Source organism: Mixophyes fleayi, chromosome 3 (genome assembly GCF_038048845.1).
Source record: "Mixophyes fleayi isolate aMixFle1 chromosome 3, aMixFle1.hap1, whole genome shotgun sequence".
NCBI classification, from domain to species: Eukaryota; Metazoa; Chordata; class Amphibia; order Anura; family Limnodynastidae; genus Mixophyes; species Mixophyes fleayi.
Genome location: NC_134404.1, coordinates 252,070,667 through 252,090,596, shown reverse-complemented (window position 1 = coordinate 252,090,596; position 19,930 = coordinate 252,070,667). Strand labels below are relative to the sequence as shown.

Below are 19,930 nucleotides of genomic sequence, written 5' to 3'. Positions count from 1 at the left end.
TCTGGGACGCTTGAGGATGACATCATCGTTATGCTGCTGCAGAAGAGTCTAGAAGGAGAAGAAGCATTGAGAAGCAGAGAGAAGCATTGAGAAGCAGAGAGAATGTCACATTGGAATGAAGAGTTGCTAAATATCAGAGGGGAGGAAGAGAAAAAAAAACAAATAACAGGGACTGTAAAGGATGCAACTATTTATTCAAACATTGCAAAAATCATGAAACAACGTGGAATAAAGTGCAGCCAGCAACAGGTTGTGAACAAATTAAAATCCCTGCGTAAACAATATGCAAAAGTCTATGATAACAACTGTCGGAAAAGCGGTACTGCAAGAATGGAATGACCGTTTTACGAACAATGCAATATGGTGTTTGGAAATTCAGCACTTTCACATCCCATTGCACTATCTTCATCTTGTTGCCGGGATGCTCCTACTCCTCCACCAGAAAGCAGTCAGTCTAGCCAGCCCGCAATGGTGACTAGCGACGAGTCAGTAGAGGAACATGCTGATTTGGAGTGGACCAACAGTGCAGAAGACACAATCAATCTGTCTGCATATGAATTTCAAGATTAGCAACCTTTGGCATCAGCACAGCTTGCAGCAGATTCACAATCCTTGCAAGAGACACAACCGTTGTCAGCGAACCAACTTTTGCAATCACCACAGAGCACAACGTTACGCTCAAACAGTAAGTTTCTTAATTTGTAAATGTAATAAAATAAATTAAATTAATGAAAGTGTAACTAAACTAACAACTAGGCACAACTACAACTATAAAACTACAAAACAACTACATCTACAAACCTACAACTACATCTACAAAACTACATCTACATCTACAAAACTACAACTACATCTACAAAACTACAACTACATCTACAAAACTACAACTACATCTACAAAACTACAACAACTAGCCTCCTAAATTAAACATAGAAACATATTAAAACATGAACACGTATATGTTGCAGCGTGAAGCTATTGTGCAGGAGGGAAGAGGCCTCAAGCACATTTCTGCTTACAAAACTGCTATTTAATTTTAGAGCAATATTCTGTCATCCTCAGTGATCCTAATGTTTTTCCTTTCTTTTTTCCATTTCTAATTTACAATGTTCCTAAAAAAATGAAGAGACCAAATAAGATGGAAATAGCTACCAAAACCATGACCACGTTGATGTTAGACCACCTAAAGGAAATGGATAGGCTATGGCTGCCCAAGAGGATGCACGTCTCCAAAGATTCATGGACAATGAGCGCAAGCTCCAGGACTCCTTTATAACCCAAATCATGGGTATGCAAGAGCGTATTCTCCGTGAAAACCGTGAATGCTTAATGGGTTGCCTGGATCGACTCCTGCCAAGAATGCAGGGACATGCACAATCGCCACACCATGTAGAGGCACCTTACCCCGTGTATAACAGAGGCCAACAAATGGTGCACCCTAAATCAGGTACTTCAATAAACAACACACATCATCAACCACAAATGGATAAACATAACCTTGCCTACCCACCTACTACCCATAATCAAGAATATACAACTACTGTCCATAACCCTAAGTACACAGCAAGTCAACCAAATCAAGACTACCCACATTACCGACAGTTGTAGGTAATGAAATAATGTTGTGGACAATTATAATTTTGTTATTGTTTGAGTGTAAGGCAACAACATGTATATTGTTATTTAAAGTTAAAAATGGTTTGTGATCTAAGCAAACACTGAAAGAAAGTGTAGACTTGCACTACTGTTTGCACACATGGCTGCATATATTTATATGTTTTTTTTACTATTGTTATATTTTTGTGTTTTTGCTAATCAGCACTTTATATAGGTACATATGAGCAAATATTTACCATTTAACAAAGAAAAAACATTTTGAATAAAAATATTTTATTTAGTTATCGCTTGTCTGCTCTACTAATAATGAAGGACAGATTGGTGGTGATAGTGGTACGAATAAGTTCTGCAGAGGTCTTTGTGCACTCCAGCTCATAACCCGTAGAGTCCACAGAAAGCACTGACAGTTCAGAGTCCTGTACATTCCACTCTGGTAGAAACTGCTCTTTCTGTATTACACAAATATTGTGTAAAATACAGCAAGCAGCAACTACAAGGGGCATAAGTTTGGTGTCAATGTCATAGTGCTTCAATAAACACCGCCAAGCGTCCAGAGACATTTTCTACCACCATCCGAGCTGAGCTGAGGGTATGGGTGAAGCGAATTTGTTCCGCAGACAGTTGATGTTGCTGTGTGAAGCCCTTCATCAACCATCGCCACAATGGGTAAGCTGCATCCCTGATGATGTGCACTGGGATCTTCACACCATTCACGAACTTTGATTTCTGTAAAGAAATGTAACACATTACATTTCAGTAGTGCTTTAAAGAGAATATTGGAACATTTAAAAGAATCAGTACACCTATTAATCTTTCAATCTATCATGTCTAGCTCTAAATAAAAAAACACATAAACACGCTACCCAAATGTTGGTTACAGAACACAATACACCTGCTGGTACATGTTTTAAGTGTATTTTGAAAGCGGAACATCTAGAGAGGAAAAGGTGCAGTAACTAAATACCAAAAAATACATGAATGTATTATCCAGCTGAGGAAAACATCATCTAACAAAATATAGATATTTACCTCACTAGGGAACAACCAGCCATCTTGTCTGTCCTCTGCAATCTGGTACAAATCAGAATTGGCCAGAGCTCTGGCATCATGGGAATGTCCAGAACAGCCAATAAAGACATTTGTGAAACTGAAAATAAAATATATTTACCTTTGTTTTACAATAGACATCATAAGATACAGTCACATTAAACTAATAAATGATGCTTACCAATAGTTGTTGTCAACTACAGCTTGTAGAATAATGGAATGCCAGCCTTTGCGGTTATAGTAATCCGCAGCATTGCCTGTGGGGGCAATGATAGGGATGTGTGTCCCGTCAATTGCTCCAGCACACTGTGGGTATCCACGTCACAGGAATTCAGTGATGGTGTCATCTAGTCACTGTCCTTCAGGTAAGGAGATGAAACAATGGTAAAAGGCTTCCAGCAATGCCTTGGTGACTTCATGGACTAGAGTGCATACTGTGGATATCCCCACTCCAAACAAGCAGGAGATTGTGCGGTATTCACCTGGGGTAGCATACCAGCACATCACAATTGCTAGTCTCCTACAATGGGGTTTCTGAAGTTTGTTGACTGTTTAGAAAGTGCTGGGATGATAAGGTCCAGCACATAGTGAAATGTCCCACGTGACATACGAAAGTGTGCCATTCACTCCTAGTCCTCAAAAGATTCCACAGTAGACTGAAAAGCTTCTCCGTGGCTGCGTTGTCTGGCACACATTGTTCGGTTAGTCGCAGCACTGAATGGCAATCTGGAGGAAATGCTGGCCCTGAGAAAAGCTCTCCTCCTGTGCTTATACAGGCGCTGAGTATTCTCCCTCTGTGCCAGAAATTGCTCCTTTCTCCTCCTGAAATGACACTGTGCAAGGTAGCACAGTGGTAGCAGCTGCATCAAGCTCTCATTTGCTGTGTAAAACAGCAAATAAACGCAATAAAACATGACACAAAAGTGACTTGTCGGCCATGATTAAAGCAATGCTGTGAACAGTCACCACCCACTTTGACCTCATCTTTGTGTGCAAAAAATCTAGTCCCCTTTAAATGACCTCAGTATTTTTCAGCCAATGAAAGCTTCTCTTGTGATGACTCACACTTATTGGCAGGGCAGACCTGATTTCAGTATGAATGGGATCGACCCAGGAAATTCCCGGGATCAAGGTGCAGTGTGAACGGGGTCTCTGAGCTGGGAAGTTCGAACACTCTACAAAAACCCGGCTTGAAAAACCCAGGAAATTGCAGGTATTATACCACTTTCACATTGTCGCCCCTGCAATTTCCCGAGTTTTTTAAGAAAGGTTTTTGCCGTGTTAAAGAGCATCCCAGCTCGTAGACCCCGTTCACACTGCACCTTGGACCCAGGAATTTCCCGGGTCTACTCCGTTCATACTGAACCTGGGTCTGCCCTGACAATAAGTTTGAGTCATCACAAGAGGAGCTTTCATTGGCTGAATGGTGAGGTCATTTATAGGGGACCTTTTTTTTGCACACAAACGTGAGGCTAAAGTGGGTGGTGACTGTTCACAGCTTTACTTTAATCATGGGCGACGAGTCACTATTGTGTAGCCAGGATTTCCTGGTTCATTGCAATTCTTTGGCTGTTTTATAAAGCAAATGAGAGCTTGATGCAGCTGCTAACACTGTGCTACCTTGTACAGTGTCATTCCAGGAGGAGAAAGGAGCAATTTATGGAAGAGCAGGGGAATACGCAACGTCTTTATTTTCGTAGGAGACCTTTTGCCAGGTCCAGCATTTCCTCCATATTGAGATTCAGTGCGGCAACTAACCAAACAATGTGGGCCAGAGAACGCAGTCACGGAGAAGCTTTCTGGTTTACTGTGGAAGATTTTGAGAACGAGCAGTGAATGGCACACTTTCGTATGTCACGTGGGGCATTTCAGTATGTACTGGACTTTATTACCCAGCACTTTCTAGACAGACCACAAACTTCAGAAACCCCATTGCACCAAGTAGGAGACTAGCAATTGTGTTGTGGTGGTATGCTACCCCTGGCGAATACTGCACAATCTCCTGCTTCTTTGGAGTGGGGATATCCACAGTTTGCAATATAGTGCATGAAGTTGCCAAGGCATTGCTGAAAGCCCTTTACCATCGCTTCATCTCCTTGCCTCAAGGACAGTGACTAGATGACACCATCACTGGATTCCTGTGACATGGATATCCACAGTGTGCAGGAGTCATAGACGGGACACACATCCCTATCATTGTCCCCACAGACAACCTTGCGGATTACTACAATCACAAAGGCTGCCATTCCATCATTCTGCAGGCTGTAGTTGATCAACTATTGGCAAGCCTCATTTTTTTATTTTAATGTTACTGTGTCCTATGATGTGTATTGTAAAACAAAGCTAAATATATTATATTTTTAGTTTCACAGATGTGTTTATTGGCTGGCCTGGACGTTCCCATGACACCAGAGTTCTGGCCTATCTGGATCTGTACCAGATTGCAGAGGAGCAGCAAGATGGCTGGTTGTTCCCTAATAAGGTAAATATCTATATTTTTTTATGATGTTTTACTCAGCTACATTCATGTATTTTTTGCTATTTGTTTACTGTCCCTGTCCATCTGTTGATGTTCTGCTTTCCAAATACAATTAAAACATATACCAGGAGGTGTATTGTGTTCTGTAACCAACATTTGGGTAGCGTGTATATGTCTTTTGGGGGGGTTGGAGCTAGACATTATAGACGGCAAGATCTATAGGTGTAGTGATTGTTGTCAAAGTACCAATATTCTCTGTAAAGTACTACAGAAATTGAACCTGTTGTATTTCTTTACAAAAATCCAAGATCGTGAATGGTGTGGAGATCCAAGTACAGATCATCGGGGATGCAGCTCACCCTTTGCAGCAATGGTTGATGAAGGGCTTCACACAGCAACATCAACTTTCTGCACAACAAATTCACTTCACCCATACCCTCAGCTCTGCTCGGATGGTGGTAGAAAATGCCTTTGGAAGATTGAAAGGACGCTGGCGGTGTTTACTGAAGCATGATGACACCAAACTTGTGCCCCATGTAGTTACTGCTTGCTGTATTTTACACAACATTTGTGAAATACAGAAAGAGCAGTTTCTACCAGAGTGGAACATATAGGACTCTGAACTATATGTGCTGTCTGTGGATTCTGCAGCTTATGAGAGAGAACGTACAAATACCTCTGCAGAACTCACTCGTACCACCATCACCGCCAATCTGTCATCAATAATCAAGTAGAGCGGACAATGGGTTACCTGAACAAAATATTTTTTTATTTAAATTGTAAAATACTTTTTTAAAGGTTACATATTACGTTATATGTACCAATATAAATCAAAAAGTGCGTGTGTTTTCACAAAGGTCTGTATATTGTAGCATTTAAAAAACATATACAAATATACCGTTTAGACACACATGCGTCTAAAAACAGTAGTGCAAGATAAAACTTTTTCCAGTGCTTACATTACAAACATTTTAAATATAGAAAACATTTTAAATATTGTTGCCTCAAACACAGGCAAACATTATAACTGTACTATACATACTTTCATTACCTATAATTGACAGTAATGTGGGTACTCAGGGTTTTGTGGAGAAGCCAGGTACTCAGGGCTTTGTGTAGTAGACGGTACTCAGGGTTATGGGGAGTAGCCGGGTACTCAGTGTTATGTGGAGCCATTTGAGGATGATGTGGGGTGTTTAGTGGCATACCTGGGCAGCACAGTGGCCTAGTGGTTAGCACTTCTGCCTCACAGCACTGGAGTCATGAGGTCGATTCCTGACCATGGCCTTATCTGTGTGGAGTTTGTATGTTCTTCCTGTGTTTACGTGGGTTTCCTCCAGGTGCTCCGGTTTCCTCACACACTCCAAAAAACATACTGGTAGGTTAATTGGCTGCTATCAAAATTGACCTTAGTCTCTCTCTGTGTGTCTATGTTAGGGGATTTAGACTGAAAGCTCCAATGGGGCAGGGACCGATGTGAGTGAGTTTTCTGTACAGGGATGCGGAATTAGTGGCGCTATATAAATAATTGATGATGATGATAACTGAGTTTGGGGAAAAAATTTGTTGTCCTCTGTTGTATAAGGGGTAAGGGCTCTCAACATGTATGGAGGTTGTGCAGGTCCTTGCGGTTTTGGCATCAGGCAATCTATGTAAGCCACCATAAATTTGCGGTTTTCCCTCAGAATCCTGCATACCCATTATTTGGGTAATGAAAGATTCCTGCAGCTCATGCTCATTAACCATAAAGCATTGGAGATATGCGTCTTCTTGGGCTGCCATAGCCATAACCATTTCCTTGCGCTGTTCAACCATTACTGTGCTCATGGCTTTCTTCTTCCTTTTAGGAACATTGTAAATTACAAATGGATAAAAGAAAGGAAATACATTAGGGCCACCGAGGATGAATGAATATTGCTGCAAAATTAAATAGCAGTGTTGTAAACAGATATATGCCTGAGGCCTCCTCCCTCTTGCACACTAGCTTCACGCTGCAACATATACGTGTTCATGTTTTAATATGTTTTTACATTTAGTTTTGTTTAGTTTTTAGTTTAGTAATATTAAACGTTCATTTATTTATTTAATTTACTTTACAAATTTTAAAATTAGTAAACTTACTGTTTGAACTTAACATCGGGGTCTGCGTCGATGGGGAAGGCTAAGTCGCTGGCAATGTTTTGTCTCTTGCAACAGTTGTGTGTCTGGTGAAGGTTGTGCCGCTGGCAAAGATTGTGAGTCTGCCAGTTCCCCTGCTGACATATTCATGTTGTCTTCATTTACATTTCAATACTCCAAATCAGCATGTTCCTCCAGCAAATCATCGCTAATCATCAATGTTGGCACACTTGACTGACTGCTTTCAGGTGTTGGACTGTGAGCATCACGGCAGCTTGATGATGACAGTACTATGGGATTTGCCAGGGCAGAGTTGCCGAACACCACATTACATTGCTCATAAAATGGTCATTCCATACGGGCAGCACCACTCTATCTGCAGTTGTGGTCATGCACTTTTGAGTATTGTTTTCAAAGTGACTTAAATTTCTTTACCACTTGCTGCTGGCTGCGCTTTATCCACCTACTCTGTTAGTATTTTTGTTATATTATAGAACACTGTTGCTTCCTTTACAGTGCTTATGATCTGTTTTTTAATTTTCTCCTCTCCTCTAATGGCCAGCAGCTTATGCACTTCTTCCTCTAGCCAGTATGCCATGCTTTCTCCTATCTCTCTTCTATGCAGCATTGAAATGATGTCATCCTCCAGTGTGTCTAATCCCGCCAATCATCTTCTTTATGCGAGACCTGGGTTGAAAAAACCAGGTCGCACCGTTCACACTGCAGGAGACCTGGGACTGACATGGGAATAACTTCTCATGCATATGTTTCTTATAGAAATTGACATTAGGCATCGCCTTTATTTATATGCAATAGATTTTTAATATAAGGGTTAACCAACGTTCACCTATCAGATGGAAAGTTAGAGAAGTAACGGGCTTCATGTTATTATATATAACTTCACTAAAGAGACTTTAATCTCACTTTCGCTAATGAGTCAGAAGATATCCCACATAATACATATGCACATGTGTGATAGACTTTATATTGATCATATGATATAATGTATGAAATAATAGGTGAATCAATCCAAAAAAATATCTCTCGTGAATATATGTTCTCATAATAAATACCATTATTGACAATTTAGGAAATAAATCCATCTAGTACAAATTATGTACAAAAGCAGACAAATCAAACAAATAAAATAGACAATATAATTTGGTTTGAATTTCAATCTTTTTTTGAAAGTCTATTAATAAGTATACAATGTTGCGATTCAAAGATATTCCAGTAATTTTAACTGTATTGGATAAAATGTGAATTTTTATGTATTTCATTGGACCGGAGTGGCATGCTTCTTTGTTAATTCCAACTCTGGTCTTTAAGAGTTATAGTTATTATGTGTTGGAAGAGCACCCCCTCATCAAGATAAGTGAACATTTGGGTTTTAATATATTTTGAGAGGAACTGCAGCAGAGAAGACGTCAGGAAAGAAGGTAAGTGAAGGGGGCACTGAGAGACACGCTAAAGGGGATAGAGAGACGCTGAAGGGGGCAGAGAGACGCTGAAGGGGGCAGAGAGACGCTAAAGGGGGCAGAGAGACGCTGAAGGGGGCAGAGAGACGCTGAAGGGGGCGGGGGGCACAGACAGGCTGAAGGGGACAGAGAGACGCTGAAGGGGGGCACAGACAGGCTGAAGGGTGGCACAGACAGGCTGAAGGGGGGCACAGACAGGCTGAAGGGGGGCACAGACAGGCTGAAGGGGGGCACAGACAGGCTGAAGGGGGGCACAGACAGGCTGAAGGGGGGCACAGACAGGCTGAAGGGGGGCACAGACAGGCTGAAGGGGGGCACAGACAGGCTGAAGGGGGGCACAGAGAGACGCTGAAGGGGGGCACAGAGAGACGCTGAAGGGGACAGAGAGACGCTGAAGGGGACAGAGAGACGCTGTAGGGAGACACAGACAGGCTGAAGGGGACAGAGAGGCACTGAAGGGGGAAACAGAGGCTGAAGGGGCAGAGAGACACTGAAGGGGGACAGAGAGAGGCTGAAGGGGACAGATAGACACTGAAGGAGGGGGAGAGAGAGACACTGAAGGAGGGGGACAGAGAGAGACACTGAAGGAGGGGGACAGAGAGAGACACTGAAGGAGGGGGACAGAGAGGGACAGAGAGACGCTGAAGGAGGGGGACAGAGAGACGCTGAAGGAGGGGGACAGAGACGCTGAAGGAGGGGGACAGAGAGACGCTGAAGGAGGGGGACAGAGAGACGCTGAAGGAGGAGGACAGAGAGACGCTGAAGGAGGGGGACAGAGAGACGCTGAAGGAGGGGGACAGAGAGACACTGAAGGAGGGGGACAGAGAGAGACACTGAAGGAGGGGGACAGAGAGAGACGCTGAAGGAGGGGGACAGAGAGAGACGCTGAAGGAGGGGGACAGAGAGACACTGAAGGAGGGGGACAGAGAGACACTGAACGAGGGGGACAGAGAGAGACGCTGAAGGGGGGTCAGAGTGTGAGCTGATGAAGAGGGACACAGGGTGTGAGATGGCGAAGAGGGGGACACAGGGTGTGAGATGGCGAAGAGGGGGACACAGGGTGTGAGATGGCGAAGAGGGCGACACAGGGTGTGAGATGGCGAAGAGGGCGACACAGGGTGTGAGATGGCGAAGAGGGCGACACAGGGTGTGAGATGGCGAAGAGGGCGACACAGGGTGTGAGATGGCGAAGAGGGCGACACAGGGTGTGAGATGGCGAAGAGGGCGACACAGGGTGTGAGATGGCGAAGAGGGCGACACAGGGTGTGAGATGGCGAAGAGGGCGACACAGGGTGTGAGATGGCGAAGAGGGCGACACAGGGTGTGAGATGGCGAAGAGGGCGACACAGGGTGTGAGATGGCGAAGGGGATACAGAGTGATATGATAAAGGGGCACAATGTGATGGTGAAGGGGTCTAAATACATCTTACGTAATTTTGACCCAACTACTTAAAAAACGGGACTACCCGGTAATTATTTTTGCTTAGGGGTGCCTTGGAAAAATTATGGTGACCCTAAGGGTGCCTCGAGCTGAGAAAGTTTGGGAACCACTGATGTAATCTGTTTCCTAATAGTTTTCTGTCAGTCCTTCTTAAGTGCCAAAATGTGGAGACAGATTCAGCAGACATTAGTTTAAAAAGAAAAAAAGCCACTGATATTGTAGTGAGAAGAACTAAATAATTTCTTCACTGACCGTGAAGAAATGTTTGGGGTGGTAGCTGAAATAATTTTATGTGCTTTAAAAAATGTAGCCCAAAATAATGCTCATGAACTTACACATGTTTATGATTTATATGTTATGATAAATATTTGTGTAAATATTTGTTACATGGTTACAGCCAACCTTCAATATGTGACAAAGTTAACTATGTTTAACCGTCTGGAAAGCATTTATCACAAGACAACAATTAGATAGTTCTATGTTAGCTAAGTTAGAAGATAAATTATGTATTGCACACTTTACTTACATTTTCTGTAGTTCCTGTAATGACATGCAACCCATCATATGTGGATTTTATATACATTCCCTAAGGAGAGGAAAATAGCATACGTATGGTCAAATGCATTGTAGCAAAAAAATTATTATTTAAATTTCATTCTACTGAGAGCACAGAAGTCAGTGATGGCTATGCAATGTAATGGAAACAGTTGTGTAAAGGAATTTGGGTAACAAAAGTTCAGCATCTGGGCTTAATTTTAGTAAAATGTAAGTATTTTTTGTGTTTTATTGTTAATACTTTACCATGCGGTAAAGCAAATTTTGGTGTATGCAGTATGCATTACAAACATAATGTAACATATTCTAATACATGTATATGCTACCTTTTATGAGTAGAATCTGAGACTGTGCAGTCCAAACTCTATGAATAGAGTTTACAAAAAACGATGTCATGAGATGGAAACCATAGGCTTTAACTATTCCTCAAGGGCTTCCTCACCCCTGCTTAAATGGTTCACATGGTATGAATTTTTTTTAGGGTATAGACCTGTGTCTACCACCTAACTCTCCCAAGCTGTATAACCCTCTGGAGGTTAGATGTCCTGTTTTCAAAATGTATTTTTATGGTTGATTGGGTTCAATACGGCCAGTCTCTGACTCTTGCCCCCCTGTCTGTCTCCCTCCTCCCCCTTGAAGTCTTTGTCTTATTTGTATTTGTATGTTGCTTGTGTTATTGTTTTTTGTTACTTTTTTGATTGTTTGTGTATGGGCAGTTCTGACTGATTTATTGGATCTACATTATGCACTGTACGTTGTTGTAACTGCCATGTTTGTTACATATATATTCTTTTATATTCTTTTATTAAAACTTAGTAAAAACCTTTTAAGTAAAAAAAACCCCAAACTATGTCATACTATATATGGTGTGACAGGTTGTCAAGTTTGGTGGGAGCCACAAATAAGCCCTGACGGGCCCCATTTGCTGTGTAAAAATGTCAGTGTACATAAACATATAAGGTACCCAAAGAAAGTTGTGTGCATTACTTGTGTTGTGATAAATTGTTGGCACATTATAAGTGATATTTAGAAAACCTATTGAGTAAAAAAATATATTTACAGTCGATCATGAGCCAATATAATATATAATAGTCAAACGGGTACAAGAAGATTTTATAGCAACTGATACTATACATTTGTATGAACCAAAAGACTGTCTACTATTTTTGCAAAGTACCTCTTGACTTTATTGTACTAATAATTAGTACATTTATAGTCTACTAACTTCTAAAAATGTGTTCAGAATTTATATGGTAACAACCACCAATTGTCAGAAACATATTAATATATTTTGTAGTGTCTCTTACATTAAAAAGTAAAAGGCTTGAAAATTTATTTATCTTGACCATTTTACTTTGTGAAATTTTGCAGCTAATATGGAAACATTTCAGCAAATAACTTATTACAGAATCTCCATTACAGTCCATACTATTCTTCACATAAATGTAAATTATAAGTATTTTAGAATTTGAAGATGGTCATTATTAAAACTATTTTCCTGCCAATCTGCACAAAGGCCTCCATCAACAGGAACAGCAGAGCTCTGTGTACAACAGGGACGTCCAGGTGCATAATATAGGAACCCATAGCACCTATGTAATATAATCTGTAACATCATTGTGTATACTTCTAGTAAACAAGAAAAATATTTTTAGTGCTAATCAGGATTCTCCTAATCAGAAGACGAGTGCTATGAACTACTTACCAACCCTTCACCAGGTCTAATATTAGTCAGATGCACTTCATCCAAACAGGCACTTTGACTTGTCAAGGGATCAGTGGTAAATTTGTAAGTTTTGTCACATATTCCATTTAGAACTTTAGACTACAAAAGAAAACAGAGATGTAGAATGTGAGACTTATTAAGCATAAAGTAATGTTATAATAAGTAAAATATGTTTAGTATTTGTCGAGAATTCTAACATATTGGAAAATTATATCTATTATTTGTCCTCCACTGAGCTTTTTTGAAATGCCAGCAATAGTTTTTATTTTTATATCACTTCCCTTAAATCAACAGTGGGAAGATTGTGCTTACAGAATTTCCATCCTTTATCAAATATATGTATTATTTATCTGTGTTTGTCATTGCTGCAAAACTAATTATGGTTACATTAATAATTTTGAGGGCCTTACATTTGGCCCCAGACTAATCAGAGAACAGTTATTTCACACTTGGACCCAAAGTCGTGTAAATCAAGAATTTACATGGGAAGATAGAGCACTGAAGAGTTTCAACTTGATCACACTGAAAAGTACAGCAACTAAAATGATAACTGACACATGAAAGAAATACAATCCCCTTCTTCTTTGTTAGGAAATGCTCAGCTGTGGTTTGAACCTTTGCATATATAGGATGCACAAAGGCTGAGTTTGCAAAACATGACGAAGCAGATGTTTACCAAGTGCAAAAGCAGGCAAAAATAGTACAAAAAAGATGTACATTTAGACTTCTTTAAATGATCCATAATGCACTTGTCCAAACCAATCAGTGATGGATACACGGTTGGCTTCTCATATATAACTTAATACAGGTACATGGTGTTCACTGAGTGAAAAAATATCCAATGACAGATTAACAAACAAAAGTAGGATAATCTCTCATGTTTCAACGTAAGGATGAGCCAGCAACTAGATTAAAAATATGGTCCATTAGAACCTTATTTAAGTTAAATATTTTGATTACAGCTTATGAACCAAAAAAATCCATATGAGCCATTTTGTGACAAGCACCGGCATTCGATTACACAGACATTTTTTGTTTTAGATTAGGAAAAACTTTATTATGAGAGAGGCCATTAGCCGAAGGAGTTTAAAATCATGTGATGTGAAGCTGATAATGTTACTCACCACTGGGGGGGTTTAAGGCTGTAGTGTAATCAGCCAATAGGAAGGAAGTGGGAGTGTCGTGGAAAGAATATATCAAACAGTGGGAGAAGGAGAGAGCTTCCTGTTTCCTGGATCCGGAGAAGCTGCAGCATCAGGCTCAGTATCTGTGTTTTCTGGTTTCTTTTAACTGTGCTTCATTTATTTGCCTTGTCTTTTCTGCTTCTTTACTTCCTCCTTCCCTCCTCCTTGTGTTTGTCTCATCCTCTCTTTCCCTAATTCTTTGCCCATATTGCTTCCCTCAGCATGGCTTCATCCCGGCCTAGACGCTCCAGATCTACACCAGCAAGGCTGGCCGGGTCCCCCCTCCTCTCTCGTCTGTGTCCGCTTCTGCCCATCGCCCTGCCCTCTCCTCTGTTCACCCCCCCCTTCGCCCAAAACCAGCTAGAGACGCCGGGTCCTCCCGGTGCAAGCAGCCGAAAAAGGGGCAGCGCAGTCAGCAGCAGACCACGTGTCTCGGCCGCCGCGAGAGTGTCTCGCGGGGCGGTCCCGAGCTGTGGTCAGAGGTCCAGGGCTCCGGAGCGGGCGGCGAGGCCGCTCGTGTCCGGAGCGGTGCAACGGGTCAGACAGGCTGGAAAAGCCCTGGGCAGGGGATCTCCTTCCCCCGGGGTGTGTGGTGGCGCCCGGCGGCCATCTTTAATTCAATCCGCTGTGGCGGTGTCCAGGGGTCCAGATGGCACTGAGGGTGGTGTAGTGGCTCAGGAGGTAACCGCTCTGTCTGGTAGGGAGCAGAACCCGGGGTCCCCATATAGAGGGCTTGGTCCGGTTATTGTGGACCCCCTGTTTCCCCCGGGTCAACGTGGGCAGGGTGGGGATGTTCATGGTGTGCTCACTCCCTCCCCCTCCAGGCGTCAAGGTGGTGAGCAGCAGGCCCAATTACTTCTCAGCGGGTTTCAGCAGGCCCCCCCCCCCTCCTTTTTGCGGGGTCATGGTTCCCAATTTCATCCCCCCCCCTTCCCCTGGCCAGGGTTTCCCCCCCCCCCGTTTCTTCCCCTCTTCTTTTCTCTGTGGATGCTGTGGTTGTCAGGTGTCAGTTTTTCCTCTAACAGGGCCCCAGGTTTGTTAGGTCCGCCCCCGGTTAGGTTTTCTCCTGGTAGTAGGGGGGCAGCTTACCAGCAGTTTCCCTTGGAACAGTCAGCGGCTTGCCGCTCCCAGGTCTCGGACCCGGTTGAAACCTGGCCCTCCCAGCCACGTTCCTTCAATCAGAACAGGTTGGATGGTGCCCCCTCTTGGTCATTGCCATACCCCCCTAGGGGTTATGGACCCGTAACGGGGACGGGGGGTAGGTGGATGGCCCCTTACCCTCCTCTGTCTGGGCAACACTTTCATGCTTACCCTGAACCCTCCTTGGGCAATATATTTGGCGTTTCTGGTACGGTCTCGCCGCTTCCCATGGTTTCCCAGCAGGGGGGGTGGGGATCAAAGGGCTCCCCCTCAAGCAGGTTTTCTGGGTCATCTCATGGCCTCAACCCCGGTGCCGGCCCCGGCTGGGGTCCTGCCTCAGCCTTTATGCAATCTGCCTTCTCCAAATGCTAACGTGTTTTCTCATCCAGTTTCACAGGCGCAGCCGTCTTCCGTAGCAGTTCCAGCGGGCATGGACAGGTCACCGTCTCGGTCACAGCAGGGAGGTGAGGTGGAGCGTTCGGCAGTGCAACAAGAGTCTCAACCAGGCGGTACGAGGGACGAGGGCGGAGCGGGAGTAGTTCTGCAGGAGGCGCAGGGAGCGGATGGCGAGTATGATGGTTCTACGATAAGCAATACATACATGTCCGGTTCAAGCATATCTACCACCAGTGATGAGTCAGCATCATCTTCCCCCAGGCAGGGTCAGCGCAAGCTAATAAAAATTCTGAACACTCATTTCGGGGGAGCTAAGAGGAAGAGCGCGGATCGGCTGGTTACAATTTCTCCCACACCGGCAGGAGGTCCCCTGGTTAGATGTGAAAACACGGCATTGTTGATAGGAGTTAGGCGCAGCATGAGGCACAAGATTAAGAAAGGTCATTATGTTGATATATTCGAGCTGACAAAGGTCACCCAAAAAGAGTTGGCAGCTGCGTGCGTGCGAGGGGGAGTGGGGGAGGATGCATACAGAAACTTTTCGAACTGGCTAACAGGGTATTGCGTTTTTTCAGCTTGTTATTTAGAAACTAGACCTGACGCAATCATAGACGTATGGAAATATCTTCACCTTATTAATGAGATGCATAGTTGTGAACGCCCAGGTACCTGGAGGTTGTACGATAAGCTGTTTCGCGAGAAGGTGCACGGCCAGCTTTATATGCCCCTGGCTTTTAAAGATGTCGAGATCTGGTTGAGATTAAATAGAGCTCAAGTGTGGGAGGTGAGCATGGGGTATGGTCCTCCTCAGTTACCCAGGTTTCCATATGGGGGGAGACGAGGTGCTCCCAGTCTTCCAAAAACCGTTGCTTTGCCTTTAACAATTCCTCATGCGGGAGGGGGGATTCCTGCCGGTATAGGCATGTCTGCACCAACTGTAAAGGAAGTCATCCCCTCAAAGAATGCCCTAGGGGCCCCGGCGGAGTCGGTAGGGGACGGGGAGGGGCGGGGGGTACTGTCTAAAGCAGACTCTCCCATTATATTCCCAATTCTTTGTAGATGGCTGGCCCTTTACACGGATGCTGCGCAGGCCTCTTTCCTTAGGGAGGGTTTTCGCCTCGGTTTTCGTCTCCCCATAGATAGTGGGGTGGTGGGTACTGCCGCCAGAAACCTTCGCTCTGCGTATGTGCACCCTGACATCTTAGCGGAAAAAGTTGGGAAGGAGATAGGCCTTGGTCGTATGGTGGGTCCTTTCTCATCCCCTCCCATTCAAGATCTAGTCATTTCCCCGGTGGGAATAGTACCTAAAAAGACCCCAGGGAGATTTAGATTAATCCAGCATTTGTCTCACCCGGCGGGTAGGTCAGTTAATGATGCAATCGACCCAAAAATCAGCTCAGTGGTGTACCAGTCCTTTGATGATGCATTAACCATAGTGAGAGAATTTGGCAAGGGAGCGCTGATGGCTAAATTGGACATAGAGTCGGCTTTCCGCCTCCTCCCGTTGCATCCCGAGTCCTTTAAATTTATGGGGTTTAGAATTCAGAACGAGTACTATGTGGATCGATGCCTGCCAATGGGTTGTTCAGTGTCGTGCGCATATTTTGAGGCGTTTAGTTCCTTCCTCCACTGGTGTGTCGGGGCAGGGACGGGACATCGCGGCATAGCGCATTATCTGGATGATTTCCTGTTTATAGGTCCGGCCAATTCAACTTGTTGTAAGGACACATTGTTTGCTGCGCAAGCGCTATTTCGTGTAATGGGGGTGCCAGTAGCTGCAGATAAAACGGAAGGCCCGGCCACATGCCTGTCATTTTTAGGTATTGAAATTGACACAATAGAAGGTTGTTGTCATTTACCATCTGATAAAGTGGCTAAGTTACAGTCCCTGATAGAGGAGGTTTTGGCGGCCCCGTCTTGCGCATTGCGTAAAGTTCAATCGTTGTTAGGCTCTTTCAATTTTGCTTGCCGAGTAATACCTATGGGCCGAGTATTTTGTAGAAAGCTTCAGCTAGCAACGTCAGGCTTGCGTAGTCCCCATGCCCAGGTGCGGTTGTCTGCAGAAATTAAGGAGGATTTGTGTTTATGGAGGCGGTTCCTAGCGGTTTTTAATGGTGTAAGAGTATGGCCAGCACCCGCAGTAGCTAGTACATCTTTGGATTTGCATACAGACGCATCAGGCTCAAAAGGTTTCGGTGCCTTTTTCAAGGGGGAATGGTGTGCGGCTCCCTGGCCGCAGTCATGGAGTTCTGAAGGTTTGGTGCGAAATTTGTTAACCAAGTTGTTTCCCATTGTTGTAGCTTTGGAGCTGTGGGCTGACCGGTTGCGCGGCAGGAGCGTGGTTTTTTGGTGTGACAACCTAGGTGTGGTGCAGGCTATCAACAAGCAAAGCGCCTCCTCACGCACGGCAATCAATTTGCTGCGTGTCCTGGTGTTGAGATGTTTAGAGTTTGACATTACCTTTCGGGCACGCCACGTCCCTGGTGTGGATAACCAAATAGCCGATGCTCTCTCTCGTTTTGACTGGCAACGTTTTAGATCTCTGGCCCCACAGGCATGTTTAACTGGCTTACAGGGTCCTCCTTATGTTTGGCAGATGGTCCGTTAGGGATAAGGTGGCTAGCAGAAGCGTCCTTGGCTCCGGCAACTAGAAAGTGTTATCAAGGGGCATGGGAACGTTGGATGAGTTACCGCGCATCTTGCAACAGCGACGTTTCAGGTCAGATTCCCTCTATTACGGGTTTTATGTGGAATTGTTACAACGAGGGGGTTTCTAGGGCAAAGATGGGGTCCCTTTTGGCTGGTATTTCATTCATGGCTAAGTTAAATAGCGCGCAGGATCCCACAAAGTCATTTATCATAACTAAAGCATTGAAGGGTTGGTCCAGGATTCAGCCTATAAGTAGTGACACTCGCCGGCCGATTGACGGGCAAATTTTAGCCAGATTGATTGAGGTTTTGCATAACTTAGCTACAGATGATTACGAGGCTTTGCTGTTTGGGCTGGCTTTCTCAATGGCGTATCACGGAGCTTTTAGGGTTAGTGAGTTGGTAGCCAGATCCAAGAACGACATAGGGGGAGCTTTGTTGTTTAGAAATGTTATTTTACAATCTAATGTGATACGTTGTAAGATAGTCAGGTCCAAAACAGATCAGTTAGGCAGAGGTCATTGGTTAGCGATTACGGAGCAGCAGGAAGCATCCATATGCCCGGTCAAGCTGGCCAATCAATTCGCTAAAATTCGACCCCCAGGGGAAGGTTTGTGGTTAAGTCATTCGGACAATACACCAGTAACTAAATTTCAGTTTAGCGCTTTGTTAAAACGGGCCCTTGGGGAGGTTGGCCTTAACCCTGTTGAATATGGCACGCATTCTTTCAGAATAGGGGCGGCCACTGCCGCTGCAGCCAGAGGGGCATCTGTCAATGAGATTCAAGCGTTAGGGAGATGGAAGTCGCAGGCCTATAAGAAATATATCCGGCCGGATAAATGAGCCTTGTAAGGGCTCTTATATATATGGTCATGTTCTCTCCTTATGTCTCTCATGGTTCTTTATCGCTTTCATCTCTTCTTTTCTCATCTATCACTTGGTGACTCAGGGTTATGCTGCTCGCTGTGTTAAACACGTGCATGGAGGGATTTTTCCTCTTGTTTTCCTTGGCAAGGCCTGATTAGTGTGTGTGCCTCCCGGGGTTAATAAGGTGTTTTTACCTTCATATGGGTTACCAATTTTCCATTTCATTTTGTTAAGAATTAAAGAATAAAAGATAATTTCAGTTTAAGAAAAATAAATAAATAAATCAGTCAATAAACGAGACAAAATAGATAAAATTAATTGCTTTTAGAGCTAAAGATAGGATCTTTTCACCTTTCCAATATTCAAATTAAGTTGGGGTGGCCCCTCTGGTAGGGAAGGGATACCCCAGCAAGTTGTTAAAATCAAAATAAAAATAAAATAAAAATATAGTTCTGTTTTTAACACAGTTGTTTGGTGGCGCATGTTTCTCAGATACGGTTATGATTGATGAGACTATTCATTTTGTTTTAGGTTTTTCGGTGAAGACGACAAGGATATGGGTCGTGGGTCATTCGTTTATCTTTTGGGCGGCGAAACACAGACTAGCGGAGAGGTGGTCCGGTTTCACACACCCAGTTGACATCCACTGGTTGGGTAAAAGGGGCATGGTATGGGCGGCTTTGAGTCCCACGTTAGAGGAAGAAATAGAAGATCACGGTACCCCGGATATAGTGGTGATTCATTTGGTCGGTAATGATGTAGGAAAGGGCAAATCCCTTGATTTATTCATTAACATTCGTGAGGATCTCGCACAAATACATGCCCGCTGGCCTTCAATGAAGGTTTGTTGGTCCAACATAATACCTCTGTTGTCCTGGGGGTCATCTATTCCCCCGGCCACATTGATAAAGGTGGTTAAAAAGATAAATGGATACGCGAGGCAGAACATTAGGGGCATACAGGGGGTTGTCATTAGTCATCCTGGTTTAACAGTAGACTCAGAGCTCAAGGGTTTAGTTATTTCTTTAGGTGGCGGGCCGCGTGGTCCGTAGGGCACTCGGCTGTGGCAGGAGAGCATGGCAGTCATAAGGTTGTTAAACATACAGTGCTTAATGTGTTGGCAATATAGCCTTGGTTCCCTCAATGTTATTAGACTCGTTGATACTCTTGTAAGGAGTATCAGGTTTTGGCCTAGAAAGGGCATGACCAGTTTGAGTTCAGAGGGTATTGAGT

The 19,930-nt window shown here is 43.8% G+C and overlaps 1 protein-coding gene across 1 annotated transcript in view; it reads right to left on the bottom strand.

Annotated features, from left to right (window-relative positions):
* CNKSR3 (CNKSR family member 3) overlaps nt 1-19,930 on the bottom strand; it is a 136,570-nt gene that overhangs the window by 24,905 nt on the left and 91,735 nt on the right. The window contains exons 6-7 of the mRNA XM_075203403.1: nt 12,441-12,560; nt 10,707-10,766 (exon numbers count right to left, since the gene is read on the bottom strand). Coding sequence (XP_075059504.1) covers nt 10,707-10,766; nt 12,441-12,560 — 180 coding nt within the window. The remainder of the gene's footprint in view (nt 1-10,706; nt 10,767-12,440; nt 12,561-19,930) is intronic.